Raw genomic sequence first — 16,549 nt, forward strand, 5'->3', positions numbered from 1 at the left:
GAGCACAGTGACGGACACACACACACGGATGTGGTCGTCCATGCAGCGTCCATCCGGCGAGCGTGCACGTGGACCCGCGGAAGACAGGGGCCCCTGAGTGGGAGCAGGAGGCTCAAAGGAAGGGTGACGGGAGTCTCGTCTCCCGGGAGTCGGAGGGGGGATGAGATGCCGTGTGGTCAGGATGGAAGCCTGGGTGAGCCTGGAGCATGGGGGCAGTGAAATGACAGCTTGAGACGGGCCGGAGGCAGGGGACCACGAGGGAGGGAAGGGTCGGGGACATGTGAAACACCCGCCGGGCCTAGGGACTGGCTGGCAGCAGATGACAGGCCGCAGAGCGTCAAGGGTTTTGAGCTTGGCCGCCAGAGGAGAGGGGGCAGTGGGGGGGGGCAGCCGCGGGAGGAACGGGATTTGAGACGGCAGTTGGATCCATTCGGTTATTGAAAAAACAACCAAGGGCCTGCGGCCGCTCGGGGTACACGGCGCCCCACGGGCTGCTGGCCGTGCCCGGTCAGCACCGACTGGAGGGCAGGCGTCCCCGGCTGACTCTGCAGGACAGGGGCCGCGCGCCCTCCTCTTACCCTCTTAGCCTGCTCCAGCTGCTCCGAGAGCTCCTCCAGGGCCGTGGCGTGTCTCTGTCGCATGTCCTGGATTTGAGCCTCGTGGTTCCTGGTCTCTTCCTCCAGAGCCTTCTTCAGCTCCGCCACCTCTTGTTCCCGTTTGGTGCTGGACAGACACATTGTAGGGAAAGCAGCTCAGAGCCGGCCGGTGGACCGACTTAGAACACGATCAGCATGCGGTGCAGACAGACACGGCCGGGATCTCGGCTGGCTCCAGGACCCCGCACGTTAGCTCTCGACCATGGCTGCTGCAGCCCCAGCACGAGGGTCACGACAACCCTTGTCTCACGAGGCTGTCGTGAGGGTTGCACGTGGGAACCACTGAGCACAGGCCCCGGCCTAGAATGGCCCTCAGTACACTCGAGGTGTTGCCATTGTCACGAAAAAGATACCCCATCAATTCCTTTGATGACTCTCTGACCCACTAGGTGCCGGAGAGCTGCGTGTCCGCTGGGACACTGGGGGTCCCTCCAGAGCGAGCGCGCTCCCCTGGCCCTCCTGTGTGACGTATAGTCAGTGCTCGTCCCTGCTGCCTCCAGACGGTGCTGGGCCATCAGGCCCCCGGTGGGGCAGGCACTGGTTAAGGCCAGATGGCCAGCCACTTGCTGCAGCTGGGAAAGCTGGGGCTAAGGGTCGGGGAGGCCGCATCACAGGGCGGCCGGCTCTGGGCACACCCTCCTCCCCTGACCTGTGCTCACAGGCAGCCGGTCTCACCGGGCCTGGCCTGGTGGGGCCCCGTCGCCGAGTGTCCCCCAGGGGAAGGACTCAGTAGAACAGGGAGGTTGCCGGGCACAAGAGCCAGCCCAGCCAGGCCAGACACCACGTCCGGGTACTTTGGCCCCGTGAAGGAGCCGTGCCGTCAGCTTTCACAAGCAATAGTGTCTCTCCCGCTAGCAGGCCCGGCCCTTTGGGTGGATGGTTGTGTTCCGAACTCCTGCATGGAGCCCCCCTCCAGGCTCAACCACCCAACTGCCTTTAGTCTTTCACGGAAAGTCGCACAGAGAGTCTGCCGAGTCTGGTTACTTTCACACGGACCCTGGGAAACACCACATGGTGGGGGGGGCTGAAGGGGGGTCGTCCTCAGCCAGAGCAGCTCACACCAGCACTGACACCCCGGAGCTGCGGGCGATCAGTCTTCACAGAGCAGCACCCCCGAGTGCTACATGTGAGTCTGTCCGTGGTTTTAACAAGTGTGCATGTGTATTTATTTAGCAAGCGTTGAATGAAAGACATGATCAGAGCCTCTTCTGCTACCATAGTGAAAAGATCAGCTGAGGACTGATGTTTCAACAGGTCTAGTTCAGTGGTTTCCAGATTAAAAAAATTTTTTGATGTTAATTTTGAGACAGAGTGTGAGCGGGGGCAGAGAGAGAGAGGGAGACACAGAATCTGAAGCAGGCTCCAGGCTTTGAGCTGTCAGCACAGAGCCCGATGTGGGGCTTGAACTCACCGATTGTGAGATCATGACCCAAGTGGAGCCGAAGTTAGACGTTTACCTGACTGCACCACCCGGCGCCCCCGTTTCGATTTTTAAAAGCAGACATCGTGCAGAGAAGGCCAGGGCTTGACCCGGTGGCCGGCAGAGCCGCTCTGAGAGGGGTAGGAGGCCTGAGCCCGCCCGGCTCACCTGGGCTCCGGCTCTCTCTGCAGAGAGACCTGCTGTCCCTGCTGCGGTGTTCCGCGTTCACGGGCGAAGCCCCAGACACGCCGTGAGGCTCCCCACCTCTGCCCCTCCGTTACCGAGCGCCCCCTGACCCCCACTATCTGACAGCCGCCTCACTCTCGGACCCGGGACGTCCCTCGGCCCAGGTCCACGCCCCCAGGTGAGCACATGCTGGTCCTTCCCTCCCTCCCTGACCACACCGTCTTCACAAGCGTTCATTCCAGGCCTTACCTTGGCTGCCACCTCAGAGCGAGGACACCGTGGAGCAGCTGGGGGTGTGTGTGCGTGCGCGCACAGCCAGCAGAGAGGAGTGTGTGCACACGTGTGCACGCACACTCACGTCTATGCTTGCACACTGCCAGCCACCTCTCCCAGCCCCTCGCACCCCTGGCAGCCGGAGTCTTGAGGGAATGGACGGTCAGGAAGAGGCCAAGGCGGCAGTCTGGGGGTCACAACCCCATGGCTCATGTGAGAATAAGACCGTGTGCCCGCAGGGGCCGAGTCAGTCCCCGCGCGGCCGGCCCCCCGGCTCTCCGTGCCCTTCTGGGGGCGGGCACGCCGAGGCCTGGCCTCTCCCCAGACTGAGCGGGCCTGGGCCCCTCGTCGTGCCTGCGCTGGGCTGCGGGCTCGCCTGTCACACAGCACCTCCCATTCTGTGTGACCCACCTGCCTCTCTGATCCTCTCGGTCTGAACCGATCTGCGTACAGACCTTCTCCCAGCTCTCTGTGCACCTGCCCTGGGTCCTGCCTGTAGACTTCTGTCCCTGGGTGTTCCCTTCCTGGCCCACACACCTCCGTCTGCAGGTCCTTCTGCCCCCGCCATCCCTCCCCCACTGGACGCGGGTTTGCTTCTGACTGAGGCGATTCTGTCCCTGCTCCCGGGCCATCATTTCCAGGAGGGAGAGATACAGTGACAACCAGAGGAAAACCCCGGGTCCCAAGGGCGCTGGCACGCCCACGGCGCGTCCACCCACACCGGGCCCGCCGCCGCTCACCGGAGCTCCTGCTGGGCCGCCGTGGTGTCCAGCGTGTCCTCCAGCTCCGTCTTCAGGGCCTCCAGCTCCTCACTCAGGTCCCGCTTCTGCTTCTCCGCCTTGTTGCGCGAGGCCTTCTCAGACTCGAAGTCCTCCTGCAGCTCGGCGATCTGGGCCTGCAGCTCGCGCACCGCCTTGAGCGCGTTGTTCTTGTGCAGCGTCTCGTCGTCACCCCTGTCACAACGCCCGGCGCGAGAGCGCTCAGCCAGCGGCCGGAGTCTCGTGAGCCCGGCCGCCCCGCGCCCCTCCGCCCGGGGCAGTGATCTGACGGCCCGGAGCCAGGACCAGATGGGACCCAGCCCCCTCTGCAGAGCGCTGCCTCCTCCATTAGAAGGATGGACAAGCTCATTTTAGTGACCAGAATGTGACAAAACCCGCTCCCAAGTAAAACGCTATCATGAGAACCTGCTCAGGGCGGCCGGCCGGCCAGCCTACATGGAGGCAGCAAATCTGAACACCTTCCTGGAACTCAGCAGGGGACCTGCCGCCTGCCCACCTGCTGGGCCTACGTCAGCTCAGTGGTGGCAGATTCTCTGACTGGAGGAGCTGGGACACTGGGGGCGGGGGACAGGAACCCAGAACGCCAGCTCTCGCCTCGAAGAGAGAAAGTAGAATGTCTGGCCAGAGTGTGACCAACTGTGCCGGAAGGCAGGAAAGAAGTTCTGTTATGAGATTTACTCGATTACAATACACTATAAATTGAACCTTAAGCTCTGGGACAGACCATGTAACCAAATAGCTCTTCTTTAGGAAGAAGGATTAGATATAAATGTATTTGGTATGTGTGACTTCCATTTTAAAATGGTTTAGAGCTCACTAGCAAATCATGCCATGAGCAGGGGGGAGGGGAGGGTTCATTTTTCTTTCTTTTTTTCATGTTTATTTGTTATGAAAGTGAGGAGGGGAAGAGAGAGAGAAGCCCAAGCTGGCTCCACGCTGTCAGCACAGAGCCTGATGGGGGGCTCGAACTCACGAACTGTGAGATCATGACTGAGCAAAATCAAAAGTCGGATCCTCAACTGACTGAGCCCCCCGGGCGCCCCTGGTGGAGAATCATTTCTGAAAAGCGGCTTCCCCTCCACTTCTAATGCACGCTGTGAATTATTCTCTAACGTTCAGAAACCAAGTGTTTGGTGTGCTAATAGGACTTCTCCTGAGGGGGTGGGGGGTCTCCAGGGGCTTCGGTGACTAACGATTCTTAGGCGTGAACACCGACGGTGGGCTCCCAGCCTTTTCACGCTCTTCCGTCACACCCGCAAGGAGACTGGGCGTCCCTGCCCTGGGGTTGCTGGCCGAGCCCAGACCCAGCCACTCTGTGGGGCGCATGGCGTGCATTCACGGGCCCCTCGAGGCCGCGTGTGGGGCACGGACCTGGCCAGTGCGCCCTGCAGCTCTTCCTCCTTCTTGGCTAGCTGGACCTTGAGCTCGTCGATCTGCGCCTGCAGCTCTGCGATCTGGTCCTGCAGGTCGGTCGTCTCTCCGTCGAGTTTTCTCTTGGCCTTTTCCAGCTCCTGACGGGTCTTTTCTTCCTTCTTTAAGCGTTCTGAAAGGCAAGGGCCAAGTGGCTTGTTAACTGACAAGCGATAGGCCGTATGAACAGATTCAAAAGATAAATGGACAGAAGCTGAACACACGCTGCTTCACTGAAGAACGGCCACCGCCTTGACACGGCCGTGCCTGCAGCTCCGTCACTGGAAGCCCCCGGAGCTCAAGTCGCAGGCGAGGGCAGCCAGTGGGTGGATGGGATTTTAAGGAAGACACTAGGTGGACTCTAAGGGTGTCACTTCACAGGAAGGGAGCCCCAGCCATCGCCGGGCCCAGGTTTGCAGAGGGGCTCAGGAGAGGAAAGGGCAGCGTGGCCCGAGCCCCATCCCCCTTCACTGGGAGTCCCTGGCGGGAGCCAGGACTCCCGCTCCCGGGCACTGAGACAGAGGATCAAGTGGGGGCAGGTGTCACGGTCTAGTGCGATCCTTCCCTTTCCAGGGCTGTCCTCCAGCAGAGCCAGCGTGTGGGGAAGAGGGGACTGGGCACCAGGGGCCGATCACCTGGCCGAGAACCCACAGGCACGCGTGCCCTGCACTCTCCCCGAGCGGAAGAGCTACGTGCTGGCAAAGAAGGTTATGAAAATATCTCCCACCGGCATCCTCTCTCGTCTGTGCTAAGCAACAGCGAGACCACAAGACCCGAAATAGGTGTTTTTTAAAAAATTTATTTTAAATTTATTTTTGAGAGACAGGGTGAGCAGGGGAGGGTCAGAGAGAGAGGGAGACACAGAATGTGAAGCAGGCTCCAGGCTCTGAGCTAGCTATCAGCACAGAGCCCGATGCGGGGCTTGAACCCACGATCCATGAGATCATGACCTGAGCCGAAGCCGGAAGCTTAACAGATGGAGCTACCCAGGCGCCCCTGAAATAGGTTTTGAAAAAGCCTCTCATTTTCTCTGCCCTGGGAAGGGGGGGCCACGGCCCCGCAGGTGCTGTAGGGACACGTCACGGCCGGGCATCGAGAGCCACATGCTGCCGACACGGCAGACGCGTCGACGCCTCTGGCGGCCTCTACCCTCTTTCCGGTTTCCTGTGCAGAAAGCCAGGATCTACCCTGTAAGTGTCCTGAGACGTCCCAACACAGCTTTAGCTGTCTTCGTCCCACGCGGGTCCCCTCCGCGGGTTCCCGGTCCTTGACACTTTCTGTGACAGTAGCGATCGGGCCCTTTGTGACGTGAACCCTGCGCGCACTCACACAGCTGTTAAACACAAAGTTCGCTGGCCTCTGTGACTCAGACTTCGAGCCCCGCTGGGGGACTTCACAGAAAGAAAGTTGAGATTAGCGCCACCCCACCACGAATACTTGGGGACCAGGCGGCAGGTAACAACTCAAAACACACCTGTTTGTTTTAATTGACCCCAAACCAATGAGTAACTGGCACACTCGTTTTCTGTTACCGCGTGTTCCGATTTAAGTAAAATCTCAGCGCGCCCATGCCCAGGCTACGTCTCTCTGACCCCAAGCACTGACCTTCTAAGTCCGAGATCATCACTTCTTGCTTATTCCTGATTTTGGTCAAGTTCTTGGCCTTCTCCTCCTCCTCAGCCAGCTGAGAAGAGCACTCCGCGACGCGGTCCTCCAGGAGTTTCTTTTCCTGAGCACAAAGTCACTGCCTCAGCGAACACACGCAGGACCCCGTGTGGGGTCTGGTGTCGCTCAGGAAAGGGGCTGGTGGCACCGAGGGCCCCAGAGGCTCCGACTGCTCCCGAGAGATGGGAGGTTCACTCGCACAGGCTCCCCCCGCCTCCCCCGGCAGGCCCCAGGGTCCCGCAGCCGGCGTGGCGTGAAGCCGTGAGTGCCCGGTACGTGGTCGCCGAGGGGGGACCGATGCATACCACACGTGCGTGTTCAACAGCTGAAGGATCAGAAGGCTATTTGGTCCCAAAACTTAAAAAATTAAATAGTTTCCTTTGAAATCTATAGAAGCCGAGCCTTAGATGGAGAAGTAAGTAAATGAACCTCAATTCTCGAGAATTTCCTGACGGAAGTGCCTCTTGGTGAGTCTATCAACATACAGATTCCCATATTCTAAAACCCACTTTTTAAGGAGGCTCCTTGCCCAACGTGGGGATTGACCTCGCAACCCTGAGATCAGGCGTCTCCAGCTCTACCCGCTGGGCCAGCCGGGCGCCCCCTAAATCAACTCAAACGGTCTCTTACTTTGATAAACTTGGAGTTTTGGTCCTCGAGAAGCAGGATCTCCTCCTCCATCTTCTTGATCTTGGCCTCCGCCGTCACCTTCTCCAGCTGCAGTTTCTGGCGGGCGCCCTCCTCCTCGTCCAGCTGCTCTTCCAGGTCCTGGGGGAGCAGAGCGCACAGTCAGCTGCCCCCCGTCCTCCGCGAGAGGCTACCACACGGTCCCCCCAGATGAGCACACAGGGAATCGAAACACTGATTTTTCGTTTTCCGAGTGGCAGGGGCGTTTCTGCAAGCGTGAAGCACGGCGAGGAGCAGCGGACGTCTGCACCCACCACAGGCTGAGGCCAGCGGGTCTGTCCTGGAAGCCAGCGTGGCAGAGGCCTGTGAGCGCTGACAACGGGCATTGCTTTAAACCAGCCACCTTGGGACACAGCCACAGATGGGCTGTTCACAGAAGAGTCATTTATAATACCGAGGAACGGTGACCGTGCCACTAAATCTCTTGCTCAGTAGCAGGTGTGTTTGTGAGGGGAGGAACATTGGGATTAAGATTCACACTCGTGAGAGGCGTGGTCTCGCCACAAGCCTGCCTCTCGCCGCGTGAGCATGTCACCCATGTGTGGCGTGTGCAGCTTTCTGAGGTCAAGCACACTTCTCGCGGTGTCCTACCCGCCTCGCCATGTGTAATGAGCATGTACGCCACGGAGCAGAGCTGTGCGGACACCTCCGTGAACGGCCCGTTCACACAATCTATCGTGGCCGAATCAGGAATGGATCCCTTGCAAGAGATGGACGCTTCGTCGTGGAGACTGCCAGCGGCACAGCGAGCCCGCAGGACGCCTCTGTCGGCCCGGCTCGGACAAGCGTCGGAGCCCCACCAGCGTCCTCTCTGCCTCCACACTCCTCCTTCGCTCTCAGGTTATCCTGTGCCTGACTGTGAAACCTTCAGGCTGTATCTCTAAAAGATATAAAACTGCCTAGACACATTCTTGGGGTGCCTGGGGGGCTCAGTGTCTTTAGCGTCCGACTCTTGCTCTCGGCTCAGGTCATGATCTCACAGTTCGTGGGTTCCAGCCCCACGTAGGGCTCTGTGCTGACAGCATGGACCCTTGGGATTCTCTCTCTCAAAATAAACTTAAAAAAAATTTGTTTGTTTCAATTGGAATCTAAGTACAGTTCACATACTGTAACTCCTAAACCTCAAGAGACGCTCTGCCTCCCTCCCTCGCCATTTATTTGGTCACCTGTCGTACAGTTTCTTTCCCAGAGTCTGGATTTGGTCGGGTGCGTCCCAGCACCGCACGCTCCTTAATTCACAAAAGCAAGGAACAGAACAGTACATTCAGTGTAATTTCAACTCCTACGTGAATCCGGGTATATCTGCTTAGACAAATACAGGCCAGCAGCAGGAATAGTGGTGAAGGGAGGCAGGAGGCCAGAGGAGCCGTGTCCCCAGCTTTTCTACAATAATTGTTTACTGAGTTGTAATTAGGAACTTCATCTTCAAATCAAGCCAGAAACCACTCCAGTTGTTTTGGTTGAAAAAGGTACAGATCAGAAGTCCCTCAAAGCCTCACACGTCACACAAGACAGAGGAGGGACCAACGAGGCTGAGTTCCCCCAGGGGCCGCATGGGGCAGTGGGACCTCTGGCATTCTGACTCTGGATAGAATTTCCTCGGAGGAAAAGGGAAAAACAGCAACAAAAAACCTATTACCATCAATATTTTTAGAATGTGTCCGAATGAACTTTGATGTCACAAAATGAGATAAATTCAGAACACTGTCAGCACCCTGAGAAGCTCCAAAGGAGTCGACTAGAGACCGTGAGGAAAGAAAGCACCGAACAAGCAAAGCCGAACACAAACTGCTCTCGCAGGAGAGATCTGTCCGTCTGCACGCCCACGAAACACAGGCATCTCACGCGAGGGGGTCACAGCTGCACCGCGAGCAAGCAGGGCTGGGGACACGGCAGGGGAGGGACGCTGGTGCCCTTCCCCCACACGAACGCACGTTATTTCTCCCGTGAGCGCATCCTCTTAAAGAGGAAGTCCCAACTGTGGATGACAACACCACCAAGGAGCGTGCACTGCTGCTGGTGGAAACTCCGGGTCTCTGCGTGGTCCCGTATAAAACCAGGCCCGTAAATCCGTCAGGCGCAGACAAGCGTTTTTACGTCGATCTTACGGCGCACCCCTTAGTAGTGCACTAGGGACTCGCGAGAGGAAACCTCTTTCTACTTGCAGCTGCACGGAGCTGGCGAGGCTTGACAATCCGGACCGTTCAAGAATTAGATGGCTTGCATCGACTTAGGCTTAGAATAAAGTCCCAGAACTACAAGTGCTGGATTAGAGCGCACTTTTTACAGGTCTCGTGATGGTCCGCTAACCCATCAGGAGGTGCTGGAAAGCTGGGTGCCTTGAATGATGGAAAAGTGTCCAGATGATTTATGGCACATGGTCTTTGCCAAGGAAATAATGTGAGATCTTATGCGGATTTGAGAATCGTCCAGACTTGTGTGAGCTTTGCCAAAGTAAGCTACTGGGTGGGGAGAAAAAATCGAAGAGACCTGGACACAAGTCTGGTGCCGGACCCATGAAGCAACAGTGGCCGAGACACGGACGCCGAGACACTTGAGAATACACTCGGGAGGCTGGGTGTGGAGGACGAGGAGGAGAAGAGGAGGAGCGTCCTGGGCTTTGGGCAGAGTGCGCACCGGCTGCAGCGTGTGTCAGCGCCCCACGGAGGACGGCCGGTGCCCCCTACGACGGTAACCCCGGGAGGGGCTGAGTGTTTCATGGGGATTCCTGGCCACCCCATGTCGGGGCCGAGCCCTTCTTAGGAACCAAACCCCCCCGAACAGATGCCTGTCTAGTGAACGGCGTGAGCAGTGCATCATTAGTGACAACACGAAGGACAAACGGGGTCCCCTACCAAGCGTTTCAGGCCCTGTGACGTTCCTACGCTGCATCGCTGTGCACACCGGGAGACAGCACCTCAGACAGGTACAGGCTCGGACAGAATCGATTACGTGTGTGCTTCTAGTGCTAGACAGCTTTTTAATTTTTTAAGTTTGAGAGAGAAAGTGTGAGCGGAAAGCAGGGGAGGGGCAGAGGGAAAGAGAGAGAATCCCAAGCAGGCTCCAACCGTTAGTGCAGAGCCGGATGCGGGGCTCGAACTCACGCACCGGGAGATCACGCCCTGAGCTGAGATGGAGTCGGACGCCACACGGACTGAGCCCCCAGGCGCCCCCAACGGTGGGCATCTCTTAAGGGCACGACCTGGGACGGGGACCCACGATGCAAACCCACAGCTTCTACTCGCTCGCTCAGCAGGTCCGCCCGGGAAACCCAGAACAGGCTGCGAACGGAGACGACCCCACGTACCTGAATGTGCGCTTGCATCTTCTTCTTCTCATTTTGGAGGATCTGGTTTCTCTCCTCCTCCTCTTCGACCCTGGACTCCAGGTCATGGAGGATCTCCTCCAGCTCCTGCTTCTTCGCCGCCAGCCTGGCCCTCATCTCCTCCGCCTCGGCGAAGAGCTCCGTCTCCGCCTGCAGCTGCTCCGCCAGGATGTTCTTCTCCTCCAGGAGCTGCAGCCACAAGCAGCGTCAGCGCGGTCACTGGCCCCCACGCCCCCCGCCGCGGACACTGGGGCCAGGCACCGGGACCAGGCACTGGGACTCCAGGGGCCGGTGCCGGTCACCAAAGACGTGGGGGCTTAAAAATCTGTGAACTGGCAAAACGTTCGAGCATTCTTTACGGCAAAGTGAGCTGGACGACAGCATTTCCGCTGGTTTCTGTTGTCTCGGGCTATCCTGAGTAACACCCAGAAAACTCCGCTACTTGAGGGCCTCCCGTTCTTCTGTTAAGGTGACCGGCAGAGGCGGAGGGAAGAGCTTGCTCGAACGTCTGGGGTCAAGGGATACTCCTGACCTTCATCGTTACTCTCTCGGGCCCTGAACCCTACAGCCGTGTGACAGTCGCCCACACACGCCTCCCGAGTCTCTGCCTGGGGTCTGAAGCCTCCCCGACCCAGGACCCGGGTGGCCTTGCTTGGTCTCGTCCTGACTTTCGAGGCTATTGTGAGCTGTCCGAGGAAGGGGACCCTGCAGGAGTCCCATGGGACGCAGGGGTCAGGACCGCATGCCTGGGGGCAAATGGGACACCCAGAGTGTCTGAGAGAGGCCGAAGCAAAACCGCGGGAGGGGAGGCGGCCTGCCGTCTACACGTGAGCCCAGAGGCCGTGGCCGCAGGACGGGTGGGCTCCCCGTGAGGGCGCTGGCGCACCTGCTGATGCTTGCGTTCCATCTCCTCCAGCTCGCTCTCCACCTTTGTCTGCTTCTCCTTCACCTTCAGCAGCTCTTCGTCCTTGGCCTGAAGCTCCTCCTCTTGGCGGGTCACTTGTAGGAGCGGCTTCACCTGAGGCGGGGGGACCCTCACATCAGTGCCACAGGGCCTGGACAGCTTAAAGGGCCTGGGCCCCTTCCCTGCCAGGCCCCGCCCCCGCCAGACCCCCCCCATCCCGGCCCCGCCCCCGTCAGGCCCCGCCCCAGGCCCACCCTGGTGAAGACGCGCCACCACTGCCAGTGCCGGAGCTTCAGGTAGGCGGCGCAGTTCCGCTGCAGGACCTTGAGGGCGCTCAGCTGCTGCTGCTTCTTGGCAAAGGCCCTGAGCCACAGGGAGAAAACATGTTCCGAGGGCTGCTGCCTTCCTCACAGACGCTGCCCTGAGCGCCCCCTTCCACCATGGGCCCAGGCCCCTCCTCTCCGGGGCAGGGAGGATAGCGTGACCCCAGGTGCCTCATGCTCCCCTTGCCGGTGCACCTGATCGTGACCTTTCCTTCTGACCTGGCAGATAAAGCGCCTCATTCCAGCCTCATCTCCCCCCTCTCCGCACCCCCCTGCCTCCCTTCTGCAGCGTTCTGAAGCTGGAAGGACCCGTGCCATCGAGCTGATGCCTCTCATTCACAGACAGAGGCCCAAGAGGCCAGGACACATCCCTCCAGGACACACAGATGCCTCTCGAGCCCCGGCCTCCTCGTCACCAGGTCAGGGCTTTCCCACTACCCTGTGCTGTCTTTAGTGGCCAGCGACCCTGGCCCTCCTTTCTGATTATCCTTCCTTGGGTATGTTCAATGTCTCACTCGCATTCAGGAACAGAGCTCCCTTTCTGAAGCCCAGACTCCCAACCAAGGTCACTATCCTGCCCCTCCTCCTAGTAGGTGACTGATCTTACTACTGACCATGGCACTTTGGGGACCCACAGGCTCCTGAGGTCCTACTCCGTGCTCCCTGTGGCCCAGGACTCTGGCTCCGCCCCCATAACCTCTCCTGCAGACAGGTCTGTATCGCCTTGGGTGCTGCGCGCCCCTAGGGACCACCACCTACTGAAAACTAGGTCACTGGGGGGACCTCGTGGCTTCCTTCGCCTTGTGGCAGCCCCGAGCGGCACTCTGTATACAAATGTGGCCATCTTCCCAACCAGAGGAGCCAGGAGCATGGCCCAGCTACCCCCGTGTCCAGTATCCAACCCAGGGAGCCGCGTGCTCAAGGCCCCTCAAAACACGTCTGCCGGGTGAACAAACAAGTCAGCGGCCACCCCTAGATCTGTGATTATTCCTCTGGCATCCTTTCCGTAACTCTGTGCAAGACTGGCTCCAGGGTGCCCCGGGCAAGAGAAGTACTTGAAGGAAATGGAAAAAATAAGAAAAATCTAGGAGTATCTGTTCTCTCCAGCAACAACCAGCACCACTGGAATCAGGCAGGGCGGCCTTGAGACCGGAAGGCGGCGGCTCCGGGGCACAGGTGGCTGCTCTCTGCCCCCTGCTGCCCTGTGACCCGCCTCCCGGGAGCCGGGGACTTGTGTGCAGCCAGCCTGCCGCTGCAATGTCCTCGGGCCCCGGCCTTCCACCTGCCGGCAGCGTCGCTCCTCTTCCTTCCGTTCCTACCAGCCGAGCAGGCTTGGCCAAATGTTAATTTTAATAGTTTCTGCTACAAAAACAACAGTTTTAAATGTGGGTTTTGGCACCACAGAACAGCACCGGCCTTCCAGTCCTTGCAGTTTCCTTCAAGGCCGCTGAGATCCCTCAGCCTCCGCACCGAGGACCGGCGCCCTGAGGCCTCTGCATCTTCTGGGAGAAAACGGAGCGAGTCAAGAACACGCCAGTCACTCTGTCTGAACGAGGCAGCTCGTTCCCACCCCCAGCTGCCTGCTGGGCGCGCTGCTCTCTCCGCCGGGGGCGCCAGGACCCGCATCTGAAGCACGTCGTCCGGTCTCCCTGGGCCAAGAGGCTGACGTGCCACAGCCCCGCGTTTCCTCCATCTTTGCTTGTGCCGGTGGCCTCCAGGGCGCTCCGGCCGCCAGCTCACGGCTCCGGTGCACATGTCTACCTTTCTGACCCGTACCCGCTGCTCTGCTTCTTTCCAAGCTCTAGTCTGGCTCCTCTGAGGCTGCAGATGACGAGCACGCTGCCTTACGTAGCAATCACACACGTGTTAGTTGTCAGTCCTTATAAGGAGATCTCGGTCCCACGGGTGGCTCAATCGGTTAGGCGTCGGACTTCGGCTCGGGTCATGATCTCATGATTCGTGGGTTCGAGCCCCGGGCGGAGCTCTGTGCTGACAGCTAGGAACGTGGAGCCTGTTTCAGATTCTGTCTCCCTCTCTCTTTGACCCTCCCCGGCTTGTGCCTGGTGTCTCTTTCATAAAATGAATAAACATTATAGAAATTAAAAAAAGAAATCTTTGTTTCTGATTACGGATCTCGATGGTGAGTGTGCAGGGTTCGGGTTTCAGGGAGGAAGCCACATGCGCCTGCACAATTTACAGCTACTGCCCCGGCTGTGGGAGCAGGTGTGAGGACGGCGCCCGCCTGTGCCCACTCCCGCTGCCTCTGGTGTCCTGTGCACCAGTGGATACGGTGACAGTGGTATTTGTCAACGGGTGACACACCATAGGCAGTGACATGGAAAATCCAAGCCTTTCGCCCCTCTTGCGCACCGCGGCCCGGCATGAGTCACTGACGACATCCCGCATTCTTCTGCAATTTCCCAGGCCGCCTCTTTTACCCGGGATTCCGGCCCGTGTGGGCCAAGACTCGGAGACCCTGCCTGCGCCTCGCTTGGCTGAAATCCCTGCGACGGCGTCTGGGCGGCGCGCTGCCCATCGCCCGGAGCCGGGAACGCCGGGCTGTGGACCGAAGGCTGCAGAACAGGGCCGCCCCCCACCCCCCACCAGGCCCCAGGCTTCTGCGGGAGGAGGCGAAGGAAACGCGGTCGCTGCGTCTAGCTCCGCACCAGTCCTAAGCCCTTCTGACTGGACCTCGGGTCCGGCACGCAGTCTGTCTCCGTCACCACCGCGGGCCGGGATGGTGGTCTCCCACTCCGGCTCTCCCACCCCGGCCTGCCCAGGACCCGCACCTTCCCATCCTGGAGACTTCACAGCCTCAGAGAAACCTTCGCTGAGAACCCACGTCGAAGCGAAACCCCCAAGCCCCTTGTTTTGTCTTGGCGCCCGTTTCCTCATGGACGGCCTGCCCTCAGGTGGAGCGCTCCTCTGTGCACCTGGACGCCCGTCTCGCGAGAACACGCTTCTCACAGGACAGGGACCCTGCAGAGCAGCACACGCCTGTGCTCCGTGAGCGTCGGGTTCGCGGTCACCCACTTACTTTCTGGCCAGGTAACCTCTGCAAACGGCCTGGAAGAAGATGATGATGTCGGTGATTTTTAAATCTCTTTCTTCCTCCAAGTGCGCCAGCACGCCAGCTCTGAAAAATATCTTGCTCTGTCCGATTCTGTACAGGTTTGGGTCCAGTTCTAGGGCCCGGATCTGAAAGAGGAAGAGTCTGTTTACAGCTTGTTCCAGGGTAGACCGTATGGATGGTCTGCAAACCAGACAGGTCGTGGGAAGCTTACCATTCGCTCACAAGCCTGTTTGCCATCCATGAAACCCTTAGGAATAGCGTTTGGAGTTAGGATCTCATATCTGTAACAAAAGCAGCCCAAAAATCTTCTGTAAACATCTGTGGAAATGTCTACCTGCTAATTGTGAGTTCCGCGGCGCCTGGGGAGCTCCATTGGGTGAGCGTCCGACTCTGGCTCAGGTCACGATCTCACAGTTGGTGAGTTCAAGCCCCACATCGGGCTCTGTGCTGACAGCTCGGAGCCTGGAGCCTGCTTCGGATCCTGTGTCTCCCTCTCTCTCATAACCTCCCCCCATCCTCACCCTACTCGCACTCTTTCTCTCTCAAATAAACATTAAAAAAAAAAGAGAGAAGAAACTCTGAGTTCCGTTTCTTTAAGAGCAAGACTGTGCTAGATAATCGTGTTAAAGTTAATGGTAAAGAAATGACCAGGAGGGGTAATCTGAGATTTTCTGTAGATCTGCCTTCTGTGTCTTAAGACAGGCGGCAAACTGAACGAGGCTAATCCTCCAAGAATGAACGCCAGTTTTAAGAAATTGCGCCACAGAAAAGTAAAAGCATAGTGTTTGAAAAAAGTCTTTTTTCACATCCCCATAAATGTTCTCAGGCCTAAAATGCAAGCCAACTCTGGCTCCTTTCGTGTGACTCGTAGGCATTTGTTACGGAACAGGAAAGGCTGCAAGAGCAATACCCAGCGGGCTCCGCTTAGTAAGGCCCGGGGTGACATTCACACAGCCTGGTCTGGGGCACACACGCTCGCTGGGCTGCACGGTGAAGATCTGCGTGCTTTCTGCAGGTTAAACCGCGGCGAGAGTGAATTTCACCAAAAAACATCGTGTGTTATAATAAAGGGTGAATCCTGGCCTCCTCAGTCAGCTTTGTGTTCTGGACGCCTGTTACGGTACTTTCTTCTCCCGTCAACAAAAAGTAAAATTCTACCCAGTGTTTATCATATGGCCGGGGCCACAGAAAGGTCTCCCCTAAACCCGTGAAGGTTAGACCAGGTTTTCTGCCGGCCTCCCTCTGGAACAGAGGCAGAAAGCACCCTTTTCTGACCCACAGCCTTGTTGCTTACGGGACAGCCACAGCTGCCATCATCGAAAATCTGATTTCCAGGAGAAAAAGGAAAAAGCAAATGACAGAAATACACAATTTAACAGTCTCTCGTGGTTTCATTCATTTTGAGAGCACCCACTTCTCCTGGTCTACCTTTTCTTGTCCGTAATCCTTTTCTAATGATCCCACCCCCACCCTGGATCAGCAGCACACAGACCTGAGTGTACAGGAGTGTACCTGGTAAAAAAACACACACGCGTGTGCACATAAACATACCTACCCAGGTACAGTCATTGAAAGAAGATGGAAAGAAATATCTTAAAACGTTTTCAAGACTCACTCCTGGGTGATTTTTATTTGCTTTTTGAGTTCTCTTGTATTCTCAACATTTCCTAAAGGAACAAACCTTACTCGTTAATTTTATTTTTTTGTTCTGTTTTTTTTTTAATGCTTATTTTTCAGAGACAAAGTGTGAGTACGGGAGGGGAAGACAGAGAAGGAGACAGGGCTGTCAGCACGGAGCCTGATGTGGGGCTTGAACCCACGAACCGTGAGATCATGACTTCAGTCGAA

At 57.9% G+C, this 16,549-nt stretch overlaps 1 protein-coding gene across 6 annotated transcripts in view; it reads right to left on the bottom strand.

Moving 5' to 3' along the window:
- MYH10 (myosin heavy chain 10) overlaps positions 1-16,549 on the bottom strand; it is a 114,651-nt gene that overhangs the window by 19,536 nt on the left and 78,566 nt on the right. For all 6 annotated transcript variants that reach the window (XM_029929161.1, XM_029929158.1, XM_029929160.1 and 3 more), the window contains 10 exons: positions 14,913-14,982; positions 14,666-14,826; positions 11,560-11,668; positions 11,288-11,419; positions 10,384-10,590; positions 7,020-7,157; positions 6,330-6,453; positions 4,686-4,857; positions 3,276-3,488; positions 579-723 (listed from right to left, as the gene is read on the bottom strand). In XM_029929161.1, the coding sequence (XP_029785021.1) occupies positions 579-723; positions 3,276-3,488; positions 4,686-4,857; positions 6,330-6,453; positions 7,020-7,157; positions 10,384-10,590; positions 11,288-11,419; positions 11,560-11,668; positions 14,666-14,826; positions 14,913-14,982 (1,471 nt within the window). The remainder of the gene's footprint in view (positions 1-578; positions 724-3,275; positions 3,489-4,685; positions 4,858-6,329; positions 6,454-7,019; positions 7,158-10,383; positions 10,591-11,287; positions 11,420-11,559; positions 11,669-14,665; positions 14,827-14,912; positions 14,983-16,549) is intronic.

Source organism: Suricata suricatta, chromosome 17, assembly GCF_006229205.1.
Source record: "Suricata suricatta isolate VVHF042 chromosome 17, meerkat_22Aug2017_6uvM2_HiC, whole genome shotgun sequence".
In the NCBI taxonomy this organism is placed as follows: domain Eukaryota; kingdom Metazoa; phylum Chordata; class Mammalia; order Carnivora; family Herpestidae; genus Suricata; species Suricata suricatta.